General features: G+C 33.7%; 2 protein-coding genes across 2 annotated transcripts; both read right to left on the reverse strand.

The window, feature by feature from the left end:
• Positions 1-6,017: 6,017 nt before the first annotated feature.
• Positions 6,018-7,124, reverse strand: LOC133306691 (uncharacterized). The gene has a single exon (XM_061507048.1). The coding sequence runs from the start codon at positions 7,122-7,124 to the stop codon at positions 6,018-6,020; it is 1,107 nt and encodes a 368-aa protein (XP_061363032.1).
• Positions 7,125-13,718: 6,594 nt separating this feature from the next.
• Positions 13,719-17,222, reverse strand: LOC133306699 (protein GID8 homolog). The gene is made up of 7 exons (XM_061507060.1): positions 17,096-17,222; positions 16,759-16,891; positions 16,006-16,165; positions 15,809-15,915; positions 14,988-15,119; positions 14,600-14,756; positions 13,719-14,050 (listed from the first exon to the last, which is right to left on the reverse strand). Exons 2-7 carry the CDS (start codon positions 16,807-16,809, stop codon positions 13,929-13,931), a joined length of 729 nt encoding a protein of 242 aa, XP_061363044.1. The 5' UTR covers positions 16,810-16,891; positions 17,096-17,222; the 3' UTR covers positions 13,719-13,928.
• Positions 17,223-20,388: the final 3,166 nt, after the last annotated feature.

A 20,388-nucleotide genomic window follows, 5' to 3' on the forward strand; every position in this document is an offset into this window, starting at 1 on the left:
GGAGGTAAAAAGCTTCATCATAATCTAAAAAGGGTTTTATAATATATATGTTCTAGGAAAAGTGATTGTGTAATGTTATAGAGATTCGTTTTGCGTGCCGTAGTTTTTTTTGCTTCAAAAAGTGTGAGCTCCACAAAATATTATGTGTGTAGGAAACTTTCTTGTGTCATGTTAAATGATAAATGCAAATCCTAATCTAAAATAAGGGTAATGGAACAGTGAGGGTATCGCAGTATCGTGGGAACAGTAGCAGAGTACCACATTCAAAAATGGGGAAAATGATTAAACAAATATTTATTTACGAAAAATGTTTGAGTTAGAAATATTTCGTCAAAATAAAAAAACTTCATAAATAATTTCTACCACTTCATTTTATAGAATGCCTACTTTTAAATGCTGTTAAAATGTTATCTACTTTTAATTTGGTGATATTGTATATTATGCACTTAATATACAATATGAGGTGGGGCCATGGAGTGTAATTATGTGATCAATGACCATTTTGTCATATTTGGCCAAAAAAATTACCAGACTGTCACGTTAACAGTAAATTTTTCCAGAATGTCACATGGCATAATTCGTTACACAGTGTAGCGAATTATGCTGCGTCAGAATACACAGTCAATAAAAATGACACGTGTTAAACAGGTAGTAATTCGCTACATTGTGTAGCATATTATGTTCGCGAATGATTTTTTGACACGTGTCACACTTTTCGCAGAAAAAAGCTGACGTGTCATAATTGGCTACACTGTGTAGCGAATTTCGTCTGCAATATGACCACGTGTCACGAAATTCGCTACACAGTGTAACGAATTATGACACGTGAGATCTGATAAAAAATACTGTTCGCGTGACATTTAAGTAAAAAATTTAACAAAATGTGACATTTTGATTCCGTAATTATGATGTGGGCAGAGCACGAAGGATATAACCACACCTTTGGTCGTATTTTTATTACTCATCATTGGGGCACCGAGTAATGTTATGCCTATGTGCACAGCAATATTTCAGGGACAACAACCATTTTTTCAGGTTTTGATAAAATATAAATGAAAATATCATGCTTAAGAAATTATTTTTGGATATGTTACCGTCACCTACCGAATAAAGGGTATTACTTTCATTCAAAATCAGTTATCTGTATTATCAATAAATTATTAATTATGTATTTTTGAAATATAGAGGCAAAATATTAAATTTATTTTATTGCTCTCTCATTAGAAAATAAGTCAACACGAGTATTTTTTTTTTTTTTTTTATAACAACACGAGTATTTTGTTTTCATTGGATGAATATAGATGCGAAGCACTTAAAATATCCCTCTGCGTCACGTGACAAAATTAGGATAATCTAACAACATATCACATGTGATGAATGCTACAAATATTTTACTAAGAATAAAATCTTATAATTCTTATTTCTTACCATTAATTTATTCCTGTACTATAATTAATTCATTTTTAATGCGCTAACGTTTTCTACTGTTTTAAAATAATGACACGGAAAATAAGACTGATTACTACGGTAAGTTATTGTGTCAATTAAAGTGATTATATTTATTATGATAACTATGTTAAAACTTAGTAAAAAAACTGTCATACATGTAGTCTTATCTACGGGTGCTAAATGGATTAGGGACTTTGATTCGGTTTGTAAAGATCTGAGTTTATATATCTAAAATTGGTTATTAAAATTAAGTTTGGACTTGTATAAAAACTCCTTTAATAAAAAGACTCGACCTTACAATCTCTTAGGCTAATCTAGTATATTAATTTTTATTTTTATTTTATATTTTTTATACTACTGATAATAGCTCTCTATCTTCTCAACACATTTCATCATATTTTATTGGTTAAACAAACTTTTTTAATAATGTTTTCTATATTTTTTATACTACTCAAAATAGCTATCTTTCTCCTCAGAATAACTTTTTCCTTAAAATATATATTATGTTAAAATTCAGTGTATGATAATTTCTCATTTTATCTTGGAATGAGAAAAATTGTATGAAAATGTTTTATAAAAAAGTGTATATTAAAAATGAATTATTTATAATCTTAAAGTAAATTAATGTTGTTTACCAAAAAATAAAATAAAAAAATTAATGATAACAGTTATAAAACTTCAGTGAAGTGAGATATTTATAGTGTTAATTAACAGTTGTTCACCAAGAAATCAAACTCAAAACCTCTTATTAAGAAAAAAAATCAATGATCACTTGAACTAATAATTATTTATTGTATTATTACCTTAACAAATACAATATTTTAACTGTTGGAAAAAATTTCGAAAATCTAGTTAAATAAAGTTATAATTTTCTCTGTTTGCATAGTTTTTTTTTCTTTTATAATATCGACTATTAGTTTTTTTATTGATAATTAATATGATTTTTTTTAAAGTAAATTTTAACTTCGAAGAAATTAAATCTTAGTTTTTTTTTTTAAATTGTTGCGTTTGAAAATCACCCGTTGTTTAAAATTTTACACAAGTATTAAGAAAGTTAATAAATACTTGTAATTTTAAAAAATTATAGACTTATTTAACTATATTTCTTTCACACTCCATTAATATTCCACTATTTCACTTAGTAGAAATAGTTAAAAATAAGGATAAAGTTTAAAAAATATACTAACACTTTCTTAATTTTCTAAACCGAAGTGCAATATAAAACAAACTAAAAATTTTAAAGTAACAATTTATTTGAAACGGATGAGGTAATAAGAGTAAACATTATTTTTTTAATAACTTAGTGAACATTGTTGATCCCGAAAATGATAGGTTGACGTCATTTTTATCCGTAGATATATGGTATGAATTTAATGTAATATATAGTCATGATCCCTTTTCTCACTTGAGTTATGGGATACCATGAATTTAATTAACCCAAAAATAATTATAAGAGTCATGATAAAAAATTTCAATTATGAAAAATGATATCGAAATTATCAAGAAACTAAATTATTAACAAATTTCTATAATCGAGAGGTTGAATGAATGTCATATTTTTATTATTAAAGAATTAAATTGATCTTAATTTTTTAAAAAGGTTTAATTAATGTCACTAATCTATCCATGAGTTAATTGATGTCATTCTTCTTCTTTCAAGGACTAGATTAATCCCATTTATATTTCCAATGACTAAATGAATGTAAATCCAATTTTCGTACTAAAAATTTAGTTAAATAAAATATGATTTGGTGGTATTCGGTCGAGCTTGCGCACATTTTGATTAGAATAAACCTACATATACTTGTGCACTGATATAAACATTACCTCAAAATTCATAGGAATGGAATTAAAAATTAAAATATGTATAAAGCTAAGTTAAAACTTTTTCATCTAAAAATTAAATTAAGAATAAGGGTCATATACAAGAATAAAAATATATTTCAAACTCATCTGAAATATTGAACTCAAACTCATTGTAAGTTTATAATTTATTTTAAATATTTTGTATGAATAGTTCTTTTATTAATTTTACTATCTCTGTATTTTTTTTTTTAAATTTGAGTCCTTTTAAGAGCGATTGATATGTTTGAGTTTGAGGGCTAAATTCATTTTTATTAAAAAAAATTAATACTGCAATTTTTCATTTTCAATTTTTCATTTTTTTCTTCTATACTTTCTTAAATTGTAACTTCTAAATTATAATTTAGTTTAAAAAATTTCAGTGCAACTGCAAAGCACGGACGCTCATTGGTTGAATATAAATTTCATAGCATGATACATGCGCACATTAAACTTTAGGCAAATAATTAGCTATGCAGTGTTTTATCAAAAAAGAAAAACGTGAATCCACTATTTTCCAGCGAAAGTATATTCATGTTCGTGAAGCTAATAAAAATAAAAATCATGACGAAACCATATATATGATCCATCGTAATTCACAAGAATACTCAACGTGCAAGGGACCTCTAAAAAAAATATGAATCCAATCACAGTGATCATATATGAGTCCAATAATAGCGATCATGTGTTTGTGCCGCACACGCACATATACTTCAGCCTTCGGATAGAACTAGAAAATGCAAAGCAAATGTTTAGTCAATGAATTGAAAAGAGAACCCGAAAGATAAAGAGAGGGGGAAGAGCACATGCCAACCTTGTCTCCCTATTCATGTTCCATACCTCTAATCTCCTTCCACGTGTTAAAACCACCTTAAACATGCGGTGTAGTATATTTTCGGGGTAGTACTGTATTATTTTTACGATACATAAGAATCGCTAACTCTCTTGTTATGTCGACCTTTTAAGGTCCGAACCCAACATGTGGACCTCGAGATTGTCTCTAAGATAAACGGTTCAGATGACTCGAGAGAACACTGGATAATCACTCAATGATAAAAGTTGAGTGAATAGGAAAGTTCTCGGGCCGATCTTTATTAATTTTATCTTGAAGAATAATATAAAATTTTAATTATTGACTCACTTCGTATTTTTTATTATTGTTATATCCGACTTAAAATATTGAAATTCATCGGAAATATCAGAAGAATATACTTTTTTCCAATAAATAATTAAGAGTGATATAAAAAAAATAAAAAATCCGTAAGAAATAATTGAACAGTAGTTGACCCAAAAAAATTTGTACAGTAACGCGTGCATGCTTCAGCTGGCACGTGCGAAGATCGCTGCATAATCAACACAGGGTGATCAGAAAACTCAGAATCAGAGGGTGGGGCCCAAACCAGAAGGGGTAAAGGTCAGGGTCAAGGTCAGTATGTGAAGGTAGTTGGTGCAAGAGACTGAACCCATGACTCACGTGAATGATGGACCCTTTTCCTACCAGCTTTCTCTTCTTTTCATGGTTGTGAATGCTTTAGAATCGTTGACCGCTAAGGAAAAGGAAAGGAGGGAATTGGGCTTGTGGTTTAATGTTAGAGCTGTGATCCATGTAGAGGGTCTCCCAGTAGGCTTGGGGAGTGTTCACGTTTGATCCTACACTGAAGAGTTGCCGGGGCCCGCGAAGCTTTTCTATGGCCCACCTCAGTGAATGACCATGGACAATATTCTGGGCTTGTCCTCTAAAGGGGTTGTCTATCATTGTTGTGTTTGTTGAATGCATTAAGATAATTGGATTTGGAACCTTTCCCCTTTTGGCAATGTTTTAGTGGAACTAGTCTAACAATGACACCCATGCTCACTAAGCAACGTCAGTCTATTCACATTAACCACACCTTAAACAGTGTTTAAATTGTGATTATACGTACCTTCAATAAAGCAAACAAACATTTTATTTAATCTCAAATGCAAAATGCTGATTCTATAGAAAGAACTCATTTTTGTGCTAAATGGATTATTGGATAATGGGATGTATTGCCTACAAGCTATAATTGCAACTTGAGCTCGGCTAAGTGGGGTAGCTTTAGGCTCTTTTGAAGCTCAGAAACAACTTCAATTCCTTCCACTTTGGACATGTTCAACTCCTTAAAAAAAATTGAAAGGATAAATATTTCTACGAAGCTGTATTTTCCCCCCTTTCAAGTGCACCCTTCGTCTTAGAAGAGCCAAACCCAAAATTCAAAAATCACATAAGCTAGAAAGAAAGTTACCTGTTTTTGCTAATCTGGGAGAAACATCCCCCGAAAGCAAATAGACGGTGATAATGTAAATCAAGTGAATAATTATTACACGTGATAATCATCACCCATTAATTAAGGGACTCAAAAGTTACCGAATCCAATTTAAAAAGCTGAATTGATTATCTAAACATCTAAATGCCAAATTCATTAGTATCTAAGACATTACATTATAATCGAACATATACAAAAACTTCAATAATAGATTTTCTTTTCTTTTCTTTTATTTTCTTTCTTTATTTGGTGGCAAAACAGGCAGCGTCATGTGGATTTGATCTGTAATGATCAATCCAACATTCCAACCAAAGACAGAGCTGCCTTTCAAATGCATAGTGAATTAGACAAGAAGTCATGCACTGATTATAACGCGTAGAAGTTAAACATACACTATTATATATGTTCTTTTCTATTTTTTTATTCTCTCAATTAAGCTTATTAGAGTTGCACAACACATGAATGTGTACAAAGCTCTTTCTCACCCTCCAATTCCATTGGCTCAAAGCTCCTCCAAGCATCACTCGTGGCTGATGTGTCAAATATATGAACAACAGACATTGTCCTTGCTAGTTCTCCATCCCCACCTATCCTGTAACCTGCCAAGAAAAATAACCTATTTCCAACTGGGGCCATAGTTAAGTACAGTCTTTGATTAGGAGGCCAATTCTCACACGTGCAAAGGCTTCGCTTGCGCGACCCATCAACTTCATTCCAAAGTTTGCCATCATAAGCCTCAATATGTCCCTTCCATGCATTCAAGCAATCCCCTGAACTAAAAAGTGTGCTATTCACTGCCACAATCTGATTAGGTGGCACATCCAATTGCCACATACCCGTTATTAGGTCCCACTTTCTTGCTTGCGTGTCATACACCTCAGCTGAGCTACGTTCAACTATGCTTGGCATTGTTTTATCCGAGTCTTCTCTCTCAGCAAAACCTCCCACCACATAAACTTTTCCTTGCCATGTCACACCTATACATTTATACCTCAAAATGTGCAAATTAGGCAAATGAGTCCACGTGTCAAGACCAGGATCGTACAACTCAGCCGATGAGATCCCTCTGGCGCTTGCCAGCGTGGACTTCCCTCCTGCCACGTAGATTTTGTTGTCACAAACGGTGCAGGCAAAATCATACCTTGCCACACCTAGTGGGGCACAGTTGAACCATTGGTTTGTTCTTATGTTGTAACGGAGAACTGTTGGTACAACTTGTATACCCACGTCAACGAATTCAGCAGATTCATCAGAAACATGAACCTTTTCTTTGTGACAAATTTGGCCACCAATTATATAAATAGAGTCTCCTAGGGACACCATAGCAAACCCCTTCAAGACTTGGTCATCAATTAGGCCAGGAATTGAACCAACATAGGTCCATGTGTTGATGGATGGGTAATAGAGCTCAATTGAATTGGGAAGACTCACATTTGGGGTTGGTTCTCTAGGACAAAAAACAGCTACCACAACATAATTGGAAAGAAAATTTTCTGGGGATGGTGATGGTGGGGCCGTTGGTCGTGGCGGCGAAGGAAGCGAACCCATTGGAGTCTTTGGGAGATTATGAAACTTTTGGTGATATTTTTCACTAATAGATTGCTAAGTTTTGTGTCAATTTAAAGTGGGAAAGGTAAATAATATAAAGGGGAGTTAGAGATATAGAGAAAGGTGACGGAGAAAACAAAAAAGAGTTGCTTGTGTGCATCGACAAGGAAGAAGACATGGCTCTGAAATCAAAGGATTTTCTTGTGATAACATTTCAAACATTTGGTGGTTATTGTTCATTGTTATGTCCTTCTTTTGTTAGAAAACGAAACAAAGATGATTATTTTGCGGTTTTTCCAAGGTTGAGTAGGTAAAAAACAAAGGATTTGGACAAAATGTTATTAGATTAATCTCTCTCTCTTTTTGACGTGGATTTTTAGGTTAATAGGACTACGAATTTGTATAGATTGTGTTTCCACTTTTGGCAGCACGGCAATGAGAGGTGAGAGGGTGAGTGGAAGAGACTTGGGAAAATCTAGCTATACAGCGTTGTGAAATTTCAATTAGATCCTACTTCATTTATTCTATCGAACTAACACATCAATTTGATTTTTCCAACAGTGCTGGGGTATCTGTAATGAGTAATTTGAATAAAAAAGATGATAGGAATTGCTTATAGCTTTAGACTCTGCTTGTTTGTTTGTGTTGAACCCTTGAACGTCATCAGGATACTGACACGTGGTATCTTGTTCAACCCAAAAAAATAAAGAAGGAAAACAAATAAGAAATAATAGTATCTTGTAGGCAAAGTAACAAACACAAAGAAACAAAAGAGAGAGAGAGAGATGAGAAAGCATACGAAAAGATAGTAGCTTGGAAGCAAATCAAAATGAGATACTAGTGAAGTACTGCATATATATGAAATGTGGGGATCTTTGACGCTTTTTTCTCATTAAGCAAACACTAGTTCGGCTATAGGCATAGGTGTGCTTACCAAAAAAAGGTCCTTTTGTTTTTTCGATGTTATACTTTTGGTTTAATAATATTGCATGCTTTTGCAATCTCGCATCTTTATCTTCTTTTCACCTTTGAAGATTTGGCGTACCATGATTGAGATTTTTTAATGAGAGCGGCAACAAACGAGCCATAGCCATAGCATGTGCTTAGTAGTAAACTAAACAAAATAAAGCATGCAACTTTAAGCATGAAAAAAAATAGACTTCCCATTAGGCCATTACTAGCACTACTCTCCAACATGTGCTACCCATTACAGCTATAACACGCCTTGCCCACATGACTCGCTCGTTTGACATTTATAACTATGCATGGCAATATTCCTTTTTTTTACTTTTTGGTTGCTGATAAAGCATTGCAAATTTGCAATGTTCTGTGATTCACATTTACCAGTTCTGTAAATTTTGGGTAACTCGTAATGGTTTATTGGGTTTTGGCTTGTACTCTCAATTTTCAAGCCCAGGGGCCCATTGGTGAAAGCATCAATTGGACTATGATGACATGACAGAGAGGCATAGTGATTGTAACTATATAGCTGCACTCTGAAATTAACTATTTGACCAAAAGAGGCAATAAGGAAAGCAACCATACCTACTTTGTATTGTAAATATCATATGGAGGAAACCCCTCATTTGTTCAATTTTTGGGAACTTGCTCCACAATTGCAAGATGATGACTAATTGCTTGTTCTGAAACCGGGGAATCAAACCTTACATAAAAGTCCAGCTATGACTGATAGGGATGGGAAGGGAAGCATAATGGGAATTACTGAGTTGACAATAATTTAAGAATGCCTTGCTATTTTATGAATGTATCTAAATGGTGCTGCATGTGTATTCAATGTGAACACTAACACTTTTTCTCAGTTTGCAGCCTGTGATATCATAGAACGGTACAAAATGATGGGACACATTTGGAGGACCATACAAAGTGGTAAAGTCAGACTTAGAGGGATGGATTTAAATCTCCAAGTTTATAAAAATCAAAAATTTCCCACATTTGGGTTATAAGAGATAAGGACATTGCATGGAGTGCCAAGAGTTGCTCTGTTGGCTAGAATGACAAGTCATCTAAAAGGGTATCCCCACCACCATAAGGGTTCTTAAGAACTGTGGTGGCAGTAGGCAGTGAGCATGAGCAGGGACACAAGGATAAGTAATGTAGAATAAGACAAGAGGGAATTGAATCAGGATATGTTAATAAAGCAAAAGTCAAAAAGACTTTAGAGAAGAAGACAAAAAGCTAGAGAATCAGATGTGGTGCAGAAGGTAATCAGAGAAACCCACATGGTTTCTGGCTTGGCTTGTTTGGGAGACAAAGCAGTTAGGAGCAAAAAGGCAAGCTTGATTTGATTGATCACCCTAGAGTTTCATTGCCCAATTGATAATTTTTACTCCTTACACATGTCCCTTTCAAAAGTATATTGGTGCATTATTTCTCTTGTTTAGTAGAGAGACCCACTCTATGGAAGCTGATTTAACCCGTGTGTAGTTGTGTTTCTATGGGAAATAGACAATGATGGGAGAGTCATTTGTTTCCGCCGTGACTAACTTCCAAGATAAATGTATGTAAATAATGAATTAAAATAATAATCACTGTAGAAAATTTGAGTCATTATAAAAATAATTGTCTTAGAAGTCAGGTATTTGTTACCCTAAATAATACCGTCACAGTACCTGTCAATTTTGTGAGAGATAGGCCTGAAGAAATAAATATTTATACTTTGTGATTATATCACTAAATTAATATCTTTGTAAATATTAATATAATTTGTAAATAAAATATAAATTTTAATTCTTTTATGGTTATATCAAAGATATTTTTTCTTTATATGAACATTAAAGATGTATAAGAAATATAGAAATTTTCATTTTTGGCATACTATCACTCTAGGGGTGGTTAAGCAGGCAACCTGCCCTGGCTCGTCTCGCTCCATCATCAACTCGTCAAAAAATGATTCAACCCATCTCGCCCCGTTTTTAAAAGTGGATTAAAAAACTCGTTCCGCCCTCCATATGTTGCGGGCGAGGTGGGCTGGCCCGTCGGGCACCCGTTTTGAACGTAAAATTAAAAATAAATAAATAAAAAGAATTATGCAAGTTGACAGATTAGCTCGGTTGGCGGGTTGATAAACTTGACTCACCCGTCAAACCGAAGTCTCGTTTTGCCACCTCTACTCCACTGTAATATAACATTTGAATTTTAAATTATAAAAGTCAATGTATTTGACAGAATTATATTAAAAGAAATGAAAAAAATCAATAATAGTTTAAATTCGAGTTAATATGTTCAAGTACAAAAATTAGACTCAAAGAAATATTTTATTATTTAAGCTAAATAAAAAATTATAATTTTTTATTCGAAATCTCCATTCATAGTTATAATAAAACTAATAGAGAATAAACAATACTTATATGAAAATAATTGAGATTTGAATTACTTTATTTAAATTATGATGAGTGAGGATAATCCCTATATTATTGTTAAAAAAACACACAGATATTTTATTATTTGAAATAAATTAAAATGATTTTGGGTGAAATTTAATTGAATTATGAGTTTTAAAATTATAATTAAAATAAATAAATAATATAAATATATTAAATAAGAGTGAGATTAAAGAAAAAAAAAGTCTCTCATATGACTGACATGTGGTATCGCTTTTTTTGTACCGATTTTTTTAATACAATAAGAAATAAATGGATATATAATTTGATAAATGTAAACGTTACACTCTGCTGGATATGATCGATTGATATATAATTTGCATGTATCTTATATCAAACTAAACTAATGAATCAGTTTAATATTATCGCAAGCGATCTAGAGATTTTTATTTTATTTTACTTGAATTAATTATGTATATGTCTTTTATAATTTTTATTTAATTTTATACTTTTTTCATGTAATCATACGTTTAGTTTAAAAGAATCCGCTATCTATTATTTTTTTACATGTAAATATTTATGAATGCCTTGTATTTTTTAAATTGATTCTTTTTTAAATTATTTTTTCTTGAATTTTTGTTTTAACTTATAAAGGCATTATAATTTTAATAAAACATTTATTTAAGTAATATGTAAATGTAACAGATCGTTATGTTACTTTTATAGCTATACATTTCAATAGAAGGCAAACTTTGAAGTTTGAATAACAAAAGACTTAAAGATAAAACTTCAATATAATTATTGTAATAAAGGAAAGTTAAATACTCCTTTATAATCTGATTTTCGCATTTATGGGTTGGAAGCTTAGACCTTGTGATAAAACAGCCACATGCTCTAAAGTCTAACCAACTCAGTTACTCTACCTTTTTTAATGAATAATATAAGTGACACTTAATTGTTTTAAGACAGCTTGACCATCAAATGGAATCAAACTAAATTTATTTTTGCCTTTATTTTATATTCAGTTGAAGGAAGTAAATTTTCAATATCTCAACCCTCGAATGTTTTTCAAATAGCAATAACCCTAATAAGACGAGGGGTATACAGGTGTTTTTATGTTTTATTTTAAATATGAATACCATTATTAGACTTTAATATTTCAACTTTAATTTCAATATAAAAAATGTTTGTTTTAGAAATATATTCATAATTTTATAACTTTTTGTGGCTGATGTGTAATATCTTCTTATGTTATCTTTATAAAGACAAATAATTTGATATTTTACCAAAAATATTATACAAAAATAAAAAATATAGAATTACTTGTATTGATCTTATTTTTAAATATTTATAATTTTTTTTAAAAAATACACTTGTGTGAATCTTTCCAATAAAAATAAATAAAAGGAAAAATCATAGACAGCTTACCAACCATTCCAACACAAACTACACGGCACGGGTAATGTTAATGCTGATTTGTATTTTGTTGATTGTGACTGCCTGTGGCAGTTTTGCAATTTATTGTATATATTTATTTATTTTTTGGTACAATTTGATTGTATAGTTTGTGGGCAGATGAAAAGATATTTTTTTAATTTTATTTTCTATGGTTCTTAAATTCTAGTTATTGCTTATTTATGCATGATTTTAATGAAAAGATATTATTAAGGTTAATAAATTTAAATGGCTAATTATGCTTATAAATGAAAACATGATATAAGAGCTTGGTAGAGGCAAAAATATTTGGGCAACATGATTTTTAAGTAAAAAACTCCAGTTCTGATTGACATTATGAACGTTTAAAAATTGAGTTTATCGAACAATAGCAGTAACGAAAGAAAGATAATGTGATCCCCTAGAATCAAGCAATTCAGCGAAAAGGGAAGGTGAGAGAGAATGGTTTAGTTAAGAAAAAATCGGAGGAGAGAGAGGGTGGCTTTCATTATACTCAAATTCGTTATACTGCACTGCTACAACAACATTCTGAATTCTGATAGAGAAACGACCTTGTTAGACTTTGAGGCTCTCTGCCCACAGCAACCTCACGCACTCTCTCTCTCTCTCTCTCTCTCTATAATCTATAGAAGATGGAATTTTAGCATCCCAACGAGACTCCTATAGATAACTGTGTACATTGTGCACCCGAGTCTGCGCAGCTTCTTTGAAAGACCAAAAAGATTACGTTCTGCCTTTTGTTTACCATTCCAGTGATTCTTCTTCTCCAACCCCATCACCAAAAGGTTTAACCTTTTCAAGCTTTTCCACTCCAACCCAACCCATGCTAGATAAACAGATACAATACAAGCAAAACTATTGTCTCTGTCCCTGACTTTACTATCACAAAGAAAGTTATGAAAAGACGATGCTATTGCTAGCTACTCTCTCTCTCTCTCTCTTCCATTTTTAGTATAAATATCCACCGTTCCACCTTGTTGTGTTTTGAGGAAATAGCTTCAAGCTTCTATTTTTTGAAATGGGTTTGCTGGGGAACTTGGAATGGGTGAATGCTTACGGCAAGAAGCGTTGCAGGAGCTTGTTTTGGAGAATGCGGGCTGCTGTTAAGAAAGCGTTGAAGAATGGGGGCAATAAGCAGCACCTCAAGTTCCAATATGATCCTTCAAGTTATGCACTCAACTTTGATGATGGATGTTGCCATCTCAGGGATGCGGCAAGGAAATTCATGGGAGATGCACGACTCCAGGAGCTCACAGACATCAACAACACAACCTGGGTTTATGTCTTTTTGGTCAAAACCAAGTGACCCCCTTGCTTTCTTAATTGAGGTCATTTTCTCATGTTTGGTATTTTTATGTTCTTTTATGTTTCGAGGATCTTGTTCTAATCCCTTGTGTTAGTGTACTGTACATCCTTGACTTGTGTCATGAGCTACTACAACACTCATTGCTTTACATTCTTCACTTGTGTCCTCAGCTAAACAACGATTCTACATAGTAACAGTTGGTGAAATGAAATTGGGTTCTCGGTTGATTAAAATTATGTCATGTTATCATAAAACGTAATTATAAATGTCATTGAAATTATAAAAAAACAATTATTAGATTTTCAAACTGTATCTAGTCCAGTTTCAACGAATCGTAATGCATGTTAAATTGGTCTCTGGAGAAAGCAGGCACGCGTTTTCTTCACCTTTTGTCAGAAAAATGTGTCTTTCATTAATGAGGCAGAGCATCGAAGTGAAGATAGTTGTAACGGTCCGCCATAAATACGCAACAGAATACCTTAACAATTGTAACTTCAGAAAAGAATCGATGACTGTATTAACAATCTTGTTGTACAACGGTATAAAACCACTTCAGCAGCTATATAGGATAAAATAAAAGGGACACCAAATTTAACAAATATCTTTCCGTTAAAGTACACACAATTTTTAATGCCAATGACCACAATATCTTCATCTAGAACCTAAAAGCTACAAATTGGACACTGAAACGTCCACAAGTGTTCAAACAGCAGGATCTTCTAATATAGCTGTGGACAGATCATTTATGCGAGGATAAGCAGCTTTCTCACCCAGCTGGTTTTGGGTCCATATCAGCATCTTCAACAAGCTTGGAAGTTTTGGGTCTGATGCAAAAAATCCAAACAATGTTACCAGATTCTGGAGGCATTATCAAATTATTCATACGATGAAAAATATAGCTGAGTAAGTTGAAGTTTTGTAACAGTTTCGAAACAACAAACTATCTTCATGGAACATTGGAACGTAAAACAAATACAAACAAGTGCAAAGAGAGACCAGTGGGCAAAAGTGCACAATTATAACCTAAAGAAAAGAAAAAAAAGACCAGCCACACAATCAAACATGCATACATACAATACCTTGAACCCAATTCTTCACCTTAGCATTTGTTGTCATCCTTAAACATAATATACTTCAAAACCCTCGTGTTATTGGGGTGAATCTGGCAAAGCTTCTGTTATGTTCCCAAATTTTACAATACAACAGTTGCTATTCAATAAACCTTATATCTCAATCAAGAAAAAACTTATAGGAATACATATAAATTACACACATTCCTTTGGTACTTAAATATGACAAACAAGATTTAAAACCAGAGTCAGCTTACCCAAGTTATATATCCTAAGAAACATATTTCTGTAGCAAACACAAACCTTTTTCATGACTTTGGCTTGTGAGTATGGCCGCATTCACCTCGCTTGCTGTCTTTAGACGCTGTGATATGTCAAGAAGCTCTCCAACAGGACAGTTAGAGACATCTTCAAAGGCAAGCAGTGCAACAGTCCTCTCCAACTCTTCTAAAAAGCTTTGCTGGAATCCAAATTTCGGGCAAGTGTTAACAACAAGTCCGTGCAACCAATTACATAAATTTTTCCACAATAACAATTTATTTTCCCATTTTGTATTTTTCCTAACTACAGGCAGTCAAAGTAAATTAATGGTGGAATCAATTAACATATTAATAAAAAGGCCAAGAATACTTCGCTAATAAGGATATTATATGAAAAGGAGAGATGAAAAAATTCATTAGATGAGATTTACATTTTCCTCTCCCCTTGGTGCAAGCTCCTCCTGCGCAAACTCTAAAGCTTCTTCTACTTTTCCATTTCGGATTAGTTCTATCAGCCGTTGCTGTTGAAGATGGAAAAATAATTGGGGATTTGTGTCCAGTATCTGTAGACAGTATTATTAAATGAATATTAAGTTTATAAAATAGATGAATACGAAGGGGATGAATTAATGCTATGATGAGTGCAAAAATGTTTTGTATTTGGTGCTCATAATGGTTTTAAGAATGAGGTAAAAAAGGTAGCGAAGACAAAAAAAAGGAAACTATCAGCAAGAAACAAATGTATGAAATAAAATGAAAAAACTTAGTAGTAAGAAATAACTCGAACATAACCGCACAATTTATATGCAAGTCATATTGCCTTTGTCGGTGATATACTTATGTTGGTCATGTGGTGTTAAGCAAGTGAGGATAGTTGGGTAAGACACAGCAAGATAACCAAATAAAAGAGGCTGCATCACCACTCTATTTGGATTCTGCATCAAACACCCCCCCACCCCAAAGGAAAAAAAAAATTCCCCAAAAAGAAGCAAAACATACGCATTTAGTGTACAAGACAAGTGCTCTGTTTCCTTGTCAACATGGGGACAACATTGTAATATCACTACATGTATCAATGCCTTAGAAAAGTGGATGTCTAATTATCTAGCCCGTAAATCAATAAATACATGGACCACATTCATGAATAATGCATCCATTATGTGCATAGTACATTAAAAATAAAAGGAGTCTGAGATACATTCATACATAGAATTGAATTTTATAAAATACTAAAAAAAAGTGGGAAGCTTACCTCGGGATTTAAATCATTCACTTTTTCGATTGCATCCTCAACATTACCACTTTGTACTGCCTTCTTAACAGCCATGCGATCAGTGATTGTTGCAAGATCTATGTCTGCTGTATATCAATAAGGACAATCATAGCTTGATAATGAAGATGATCTCATGCCAAACAAAAAAAGGAAAGACAGAAATCAAAAAAGGATACGTTCAGTTCCAGACTCCATTCGGAATTTCTCTGCAGCTTCAACATAACCCTCAGTGACAAGGAAATTCATTACCAATTTATTCATGTCTTCTTTTCTAATCCTCACATCATTAAGCTTCTTCTCCCATTCTTCTCTTGTCATCACCTTCTTCGATGCCGCCTTCACACAAAATTTCACAAACAAAAATCATTAGAATGCCACTGCCAATGGATGAATGTATTTTATAAATTCATCATTTCTATGTATGAATGTATACCGGAGTTACTGTACTTCCATGCAGTGTGCATAACATTGTCTACAATCAGTCCATATACAGTAATACTTCCAGCAAAATGACTAAAGTTGACTCCAAATACAACACCATACTTCCCTTTATAATTTTGTTGAGTAACATAATAATATGTAAAAAAAAAAAAAAAAAGGACCTTGCATGGTAAATTCATCTCCTGCCACAGCATTTCTACTCTAGAAATTAAGAATCCAAATGCTAGCCATCAGTAGTTAAGTACAATATGAAGTACTGGTGCTTCTGAAAATGTAGGAGAAATTAACATACAAAATAGAACAAATCTGAGCTATCTATCTGAATCTGTTTACAATCACATGGAAAGAGAATGGAAAACAAAACATCGTAAGCTCTTGAATTAAGAAAATTTCAGATCCTTTTCACCACTCACGTTAAAAACAAATAAAAAAAATATAGTATCCACAAATAAAGTTGGGGGGAAAAATAGAGAGAGAAAGTCAAATACCATAGCCTCGAATTCTGCGAGCTGACGAATCACCAGCAAGAACAATGACATCAGTGCACCCTCTTAAACCCCATTTTAACCCTAAACGACACAGGACGTTCCTCACCTGAAAATCCGAACAAAAGCACCAAAACTGCAGCTCGCAAATCAGCATCAATAATTCAAATAAAAACGGACACATTTCAAATTTCTACATCCTTCCAATCAATAATTTTAAAAACAAAAATTTAGTCGTCAAAACCCAAGTCGTAACCCTGTTTACACAGGGGTGAAACAAATTCCACAGGTGAAAGGGAAAAAGAGAGAGTGAGAGAGAGAGAGTAGGAAGTGAATTTACCGCAAAATTAATTTCGAGGAATGGAGTGACTGTGGCTGCGATCCCTTCCCTTCAACTTCTTAGATCGTACGGAACACAATCCTGCGTTCTGGACTCTGCTTCGACGTCTCCTTGGGTTCCGACCCGCTTCGTTTATTACCCGTTCCCATATCTGGGCCGGGTCTCAACTTTATATCCAGGCCTTGAAAAAGCCCGCTCCAACACCCATTGAATAAGCAAATAAACACTGTTTTTTTTTTTTGGAGATTAAATAAACACCGTTTCTTAAGGATTTGTGCAGTAATATAAAACTATGTCGTTTTATAATGTGAAAGTATTAAATTCTGAGAATAATAACCATACAAAGGTAGAAATAAATATAAAGTATTAAATATGGAGAATCATAACCATACAAATGTATAAATAAATGTAATATTTTTATTTGCTACAATTAATTTTGAACGCGAAATTCTTTTATTCCACAAAAAACGACGTAGTTTTTAGGTGACTGCACCAATGCTTATATGCAGTTACATTACAAATCATTTTGCCTATATATATATATAAAAGTGAGATAAAACTTTACATAAAATATTTGCATAATAATATTCCATGACTTGAGTAACTAGTACTTTCTCATTTGTTTCTATTTCCGTTCAAAATCTTATAGATAATTAAGATGCTGTAATCTATATTTATATTCCATCTCGAGGAATTACATAGAAACAGTAATATTATTATTGACTATCAACTGTCATATTTTTTTTTTTTTTTTTGATAACATTAAGGGGCGAAGCCCCAAACAAAAACAAACTAACAACCAGAAACAAAAAATAACTATCCAGGGTCTATATCCCTACAAGAGGAGATTCCCTGAAGATCGTGATCAAATAACTGAGCAAGGTGAAACGGCATAACTCTATGACTCTAGAATCCAGTATCTTTGTGAAGAGCAGACTTGGCTAACCAATCAGCACAGGAATTAGCTTCTCTTGGAATATGAGAAAGCGTTACCTCCCAATCCTGACCGATGAGTGCTTGTATCTTAGCCACTATACGAGGCTGACAAGCTGCATTGCAATCAGCAAGCAAAGAGAATACTTCAGAAGCATCTCCTTCTAGTTCCACCTTCTTAAATCCCAGTTGCCAAACCAATTCCAGACCTTTTAGAGTTCCCCAAAGCTCCGCCATTAAAGGAGTGCAAGCACCAATATGATACTCAAAGCCTCCCAACCAAGAGCCATCATCAGATCTGATAATCCCACCACAAGCAGCCACCTCAGTATTCCTTTTAACTGCCCCATCAATATTAATCTTCACCCAATTTAACCTTGGAGGTTTCCATAAACTCATACGAGTTGGATGAATGCTAGTAGTAACCATAGCCTTCCTACCCATGCAGTTACGAACTTCCTCTATATACATAGCAATTATGTGCGTTCCATGGGTTGGATGCTTGAAGTTAGTATCATGGACACTTTTGTTCCTCCATCCCCAAATGAACCAACAAGAGATAAAAAAGACATCACGCCAATCATCTGAATTACTTTGATTCCAAGCTTTTGAGATATTATTTTCAACCCAATCTCTAAGATCCAAGCTGTAGAATAAGCTTTGCCGATTAGCTGAAACCAGAGAATTCCAAACACTTCTAGCATGCTTACAATCTCTTAGAACATGGAGGTTTGTTTCCAACTCACCAGGACATATTTTACAATGACCAGATTCCCCACTCCATCTAGATGTGCGGTCTTTAGTAAGAAGGCGGCCATGCATTATGATCCACATACAAGATTTAACACGTTGAGGCCCATGCCATTTCCATATGGTAGTCCAAGAATTTTTCAACGGCATGAGAGGGAAACCAAGCATGTTATAATACGCGGTTTTAACTAAAGAGCAGCCAACCTTTTGATTTCTCCAAATAATGCGGTCATTTCCATCCGATGCGCTAGGAATGAGAGCAGCTTGGATCCTTGCAACAGCTTGATCATTGAGATATTGACGAATATAGGGAAAGTTCCATTGACCAGAATTGTTGTTCACAAAGGCACTAACAGGGAGATTCAACTCCAAACCAGTTGGAGTACGAGTAGCCAGAGAGGCAAGACACTCAGTTAAACCCAACCAATTGTCTGTCCAAAATAATGCATCATTACCGTCTCCAATCTCCCATTGCATTGCTTGAAGAAAAGATGGCCAAACACTACACAGATTTTTCCAGAAGTATGAGTCATATGCTTTATGATTTACTTCCCTCCGAAGATCCAAACCTCTCTTATATTTACTTGTTACAACTCGAACCCACAACGAATCGGGCGAAGTAAGTATCGTCCATGCAAGCTTGTGAAAGAAAGCCATATTTTGGACACGAAAGTTAATCACCCCTAAGCCACCCATGCTCTTAGGCTTGCAAATATTATCCCATGCAACCAGATGAGATCTCCGTTGACCATTTTTATCACCCCAAATAAAGGCACGCTGCAACTTCTCTATTTCATCACAAATGGCTACAGGAAGCAGACTGTGTTGCATTTGAAATATAGGAGTTGCTGAAATAACGGAGTTGGAAAGTGTAATTCGACCGGCAAAAGATAAGACCTGGTTACTCCAACCAGATAACTTGTGCCTAATTCTTGCAACAACATCAGCATAATGGTCTTTGGTTACTCGACCATGTTTCATCATTGACCCAAGATATCTCCCTATATTGTGAGTTTGCTTGAAGCCACACACATTTGTGATATCATCTGCAATGTGAGCATCTGTATTTTTCGAGAAAAAAATACTAGATTTCGGAATACTAACCTTTAGGCCAGACATTGAACTAAAAGTCTCCAAGCAATCCACTATAACTTTGATTTGATCTAGAGAAGCTTCTGCAAACAACATCAAATCATCAGCAAACATCAGATGGGCTATCTTAGGACCTTTTGATCCCACGGAGATTGGCTTCCATCTCTTATTGTCAACCGCATCTTGAATGAGATGAGACAATTTTTCCATGGCTAGAACAAAAATGTAGGGAGATAAAGGATCACCCTGACGAACTCCTCTTGAAGGAAGGAAATCACCTGCAATGGCTCCATTCCAAAGCACTGAGACCTTATCAGAGTTGATACAATTCATTATAATATTTGTGAACCAGTGTGGGATTTGAATTTCATCCAAAATTTTACGAACAAACTCCCAATTTAACATATCATAAGCCTTTTCCAAGTCGATTTTAATTGCCATGAAACATTTTCTTCCTCTCATTCTACGCATTGAATGGATCAGCTCTTGGGTGATGATGATGTTGTCCTGGATATGTC

This window comes from Gastrolobium bilobum, unplaced genomic scaffold, assembly GCF_033153095.1.
Source record: "Gastrolobium bilobum isolate Gb01-03AN ecotype WA unplaced genomic scaffold, APGP_CSIRO_Gbil_v1 utg4375, whole genome shotgun sequence".
Lineage (NCBI taxonomy): Eukaryota > Viridiplantae > Streptophyta > Magnoliopsida > Fabales > Fabaceae > Gastrolobium > Gastrolobium bilobum.

Bases quoted from the DNA above. Each gene is read 5' to 3' on its own strand.
- LOC133306691 (XM_061507048.1), bottom strand. From the start codon at position 7,124: ATGGGTTCGCTTCCTTCGCCGCCACGACCAACGGCCCCACCATCACCA.
- LOC133306699 (XM_061507060.1), bottom strand. From the start codon at position 16,809: ATGTCATTGTTCTTGCTGGTGATTCGTCAGCTCGCAGAATTCGAGGCT. The intron at 16,166-16,758 runs GTATTTGACTTT...TTTTGTGTGAAG, and splicing joins TCGCAGAATTCGAGGCTATG to GCGGCATCGAAGAAGGTGAT. The intron at 14,757-14,987 runs GTAAATCTCATC...TTTGGATTCCAG, and splicing joins CACCAAGGGGAGAGGAAAAT to CAAAGCTTTTTAGAAGAGTT.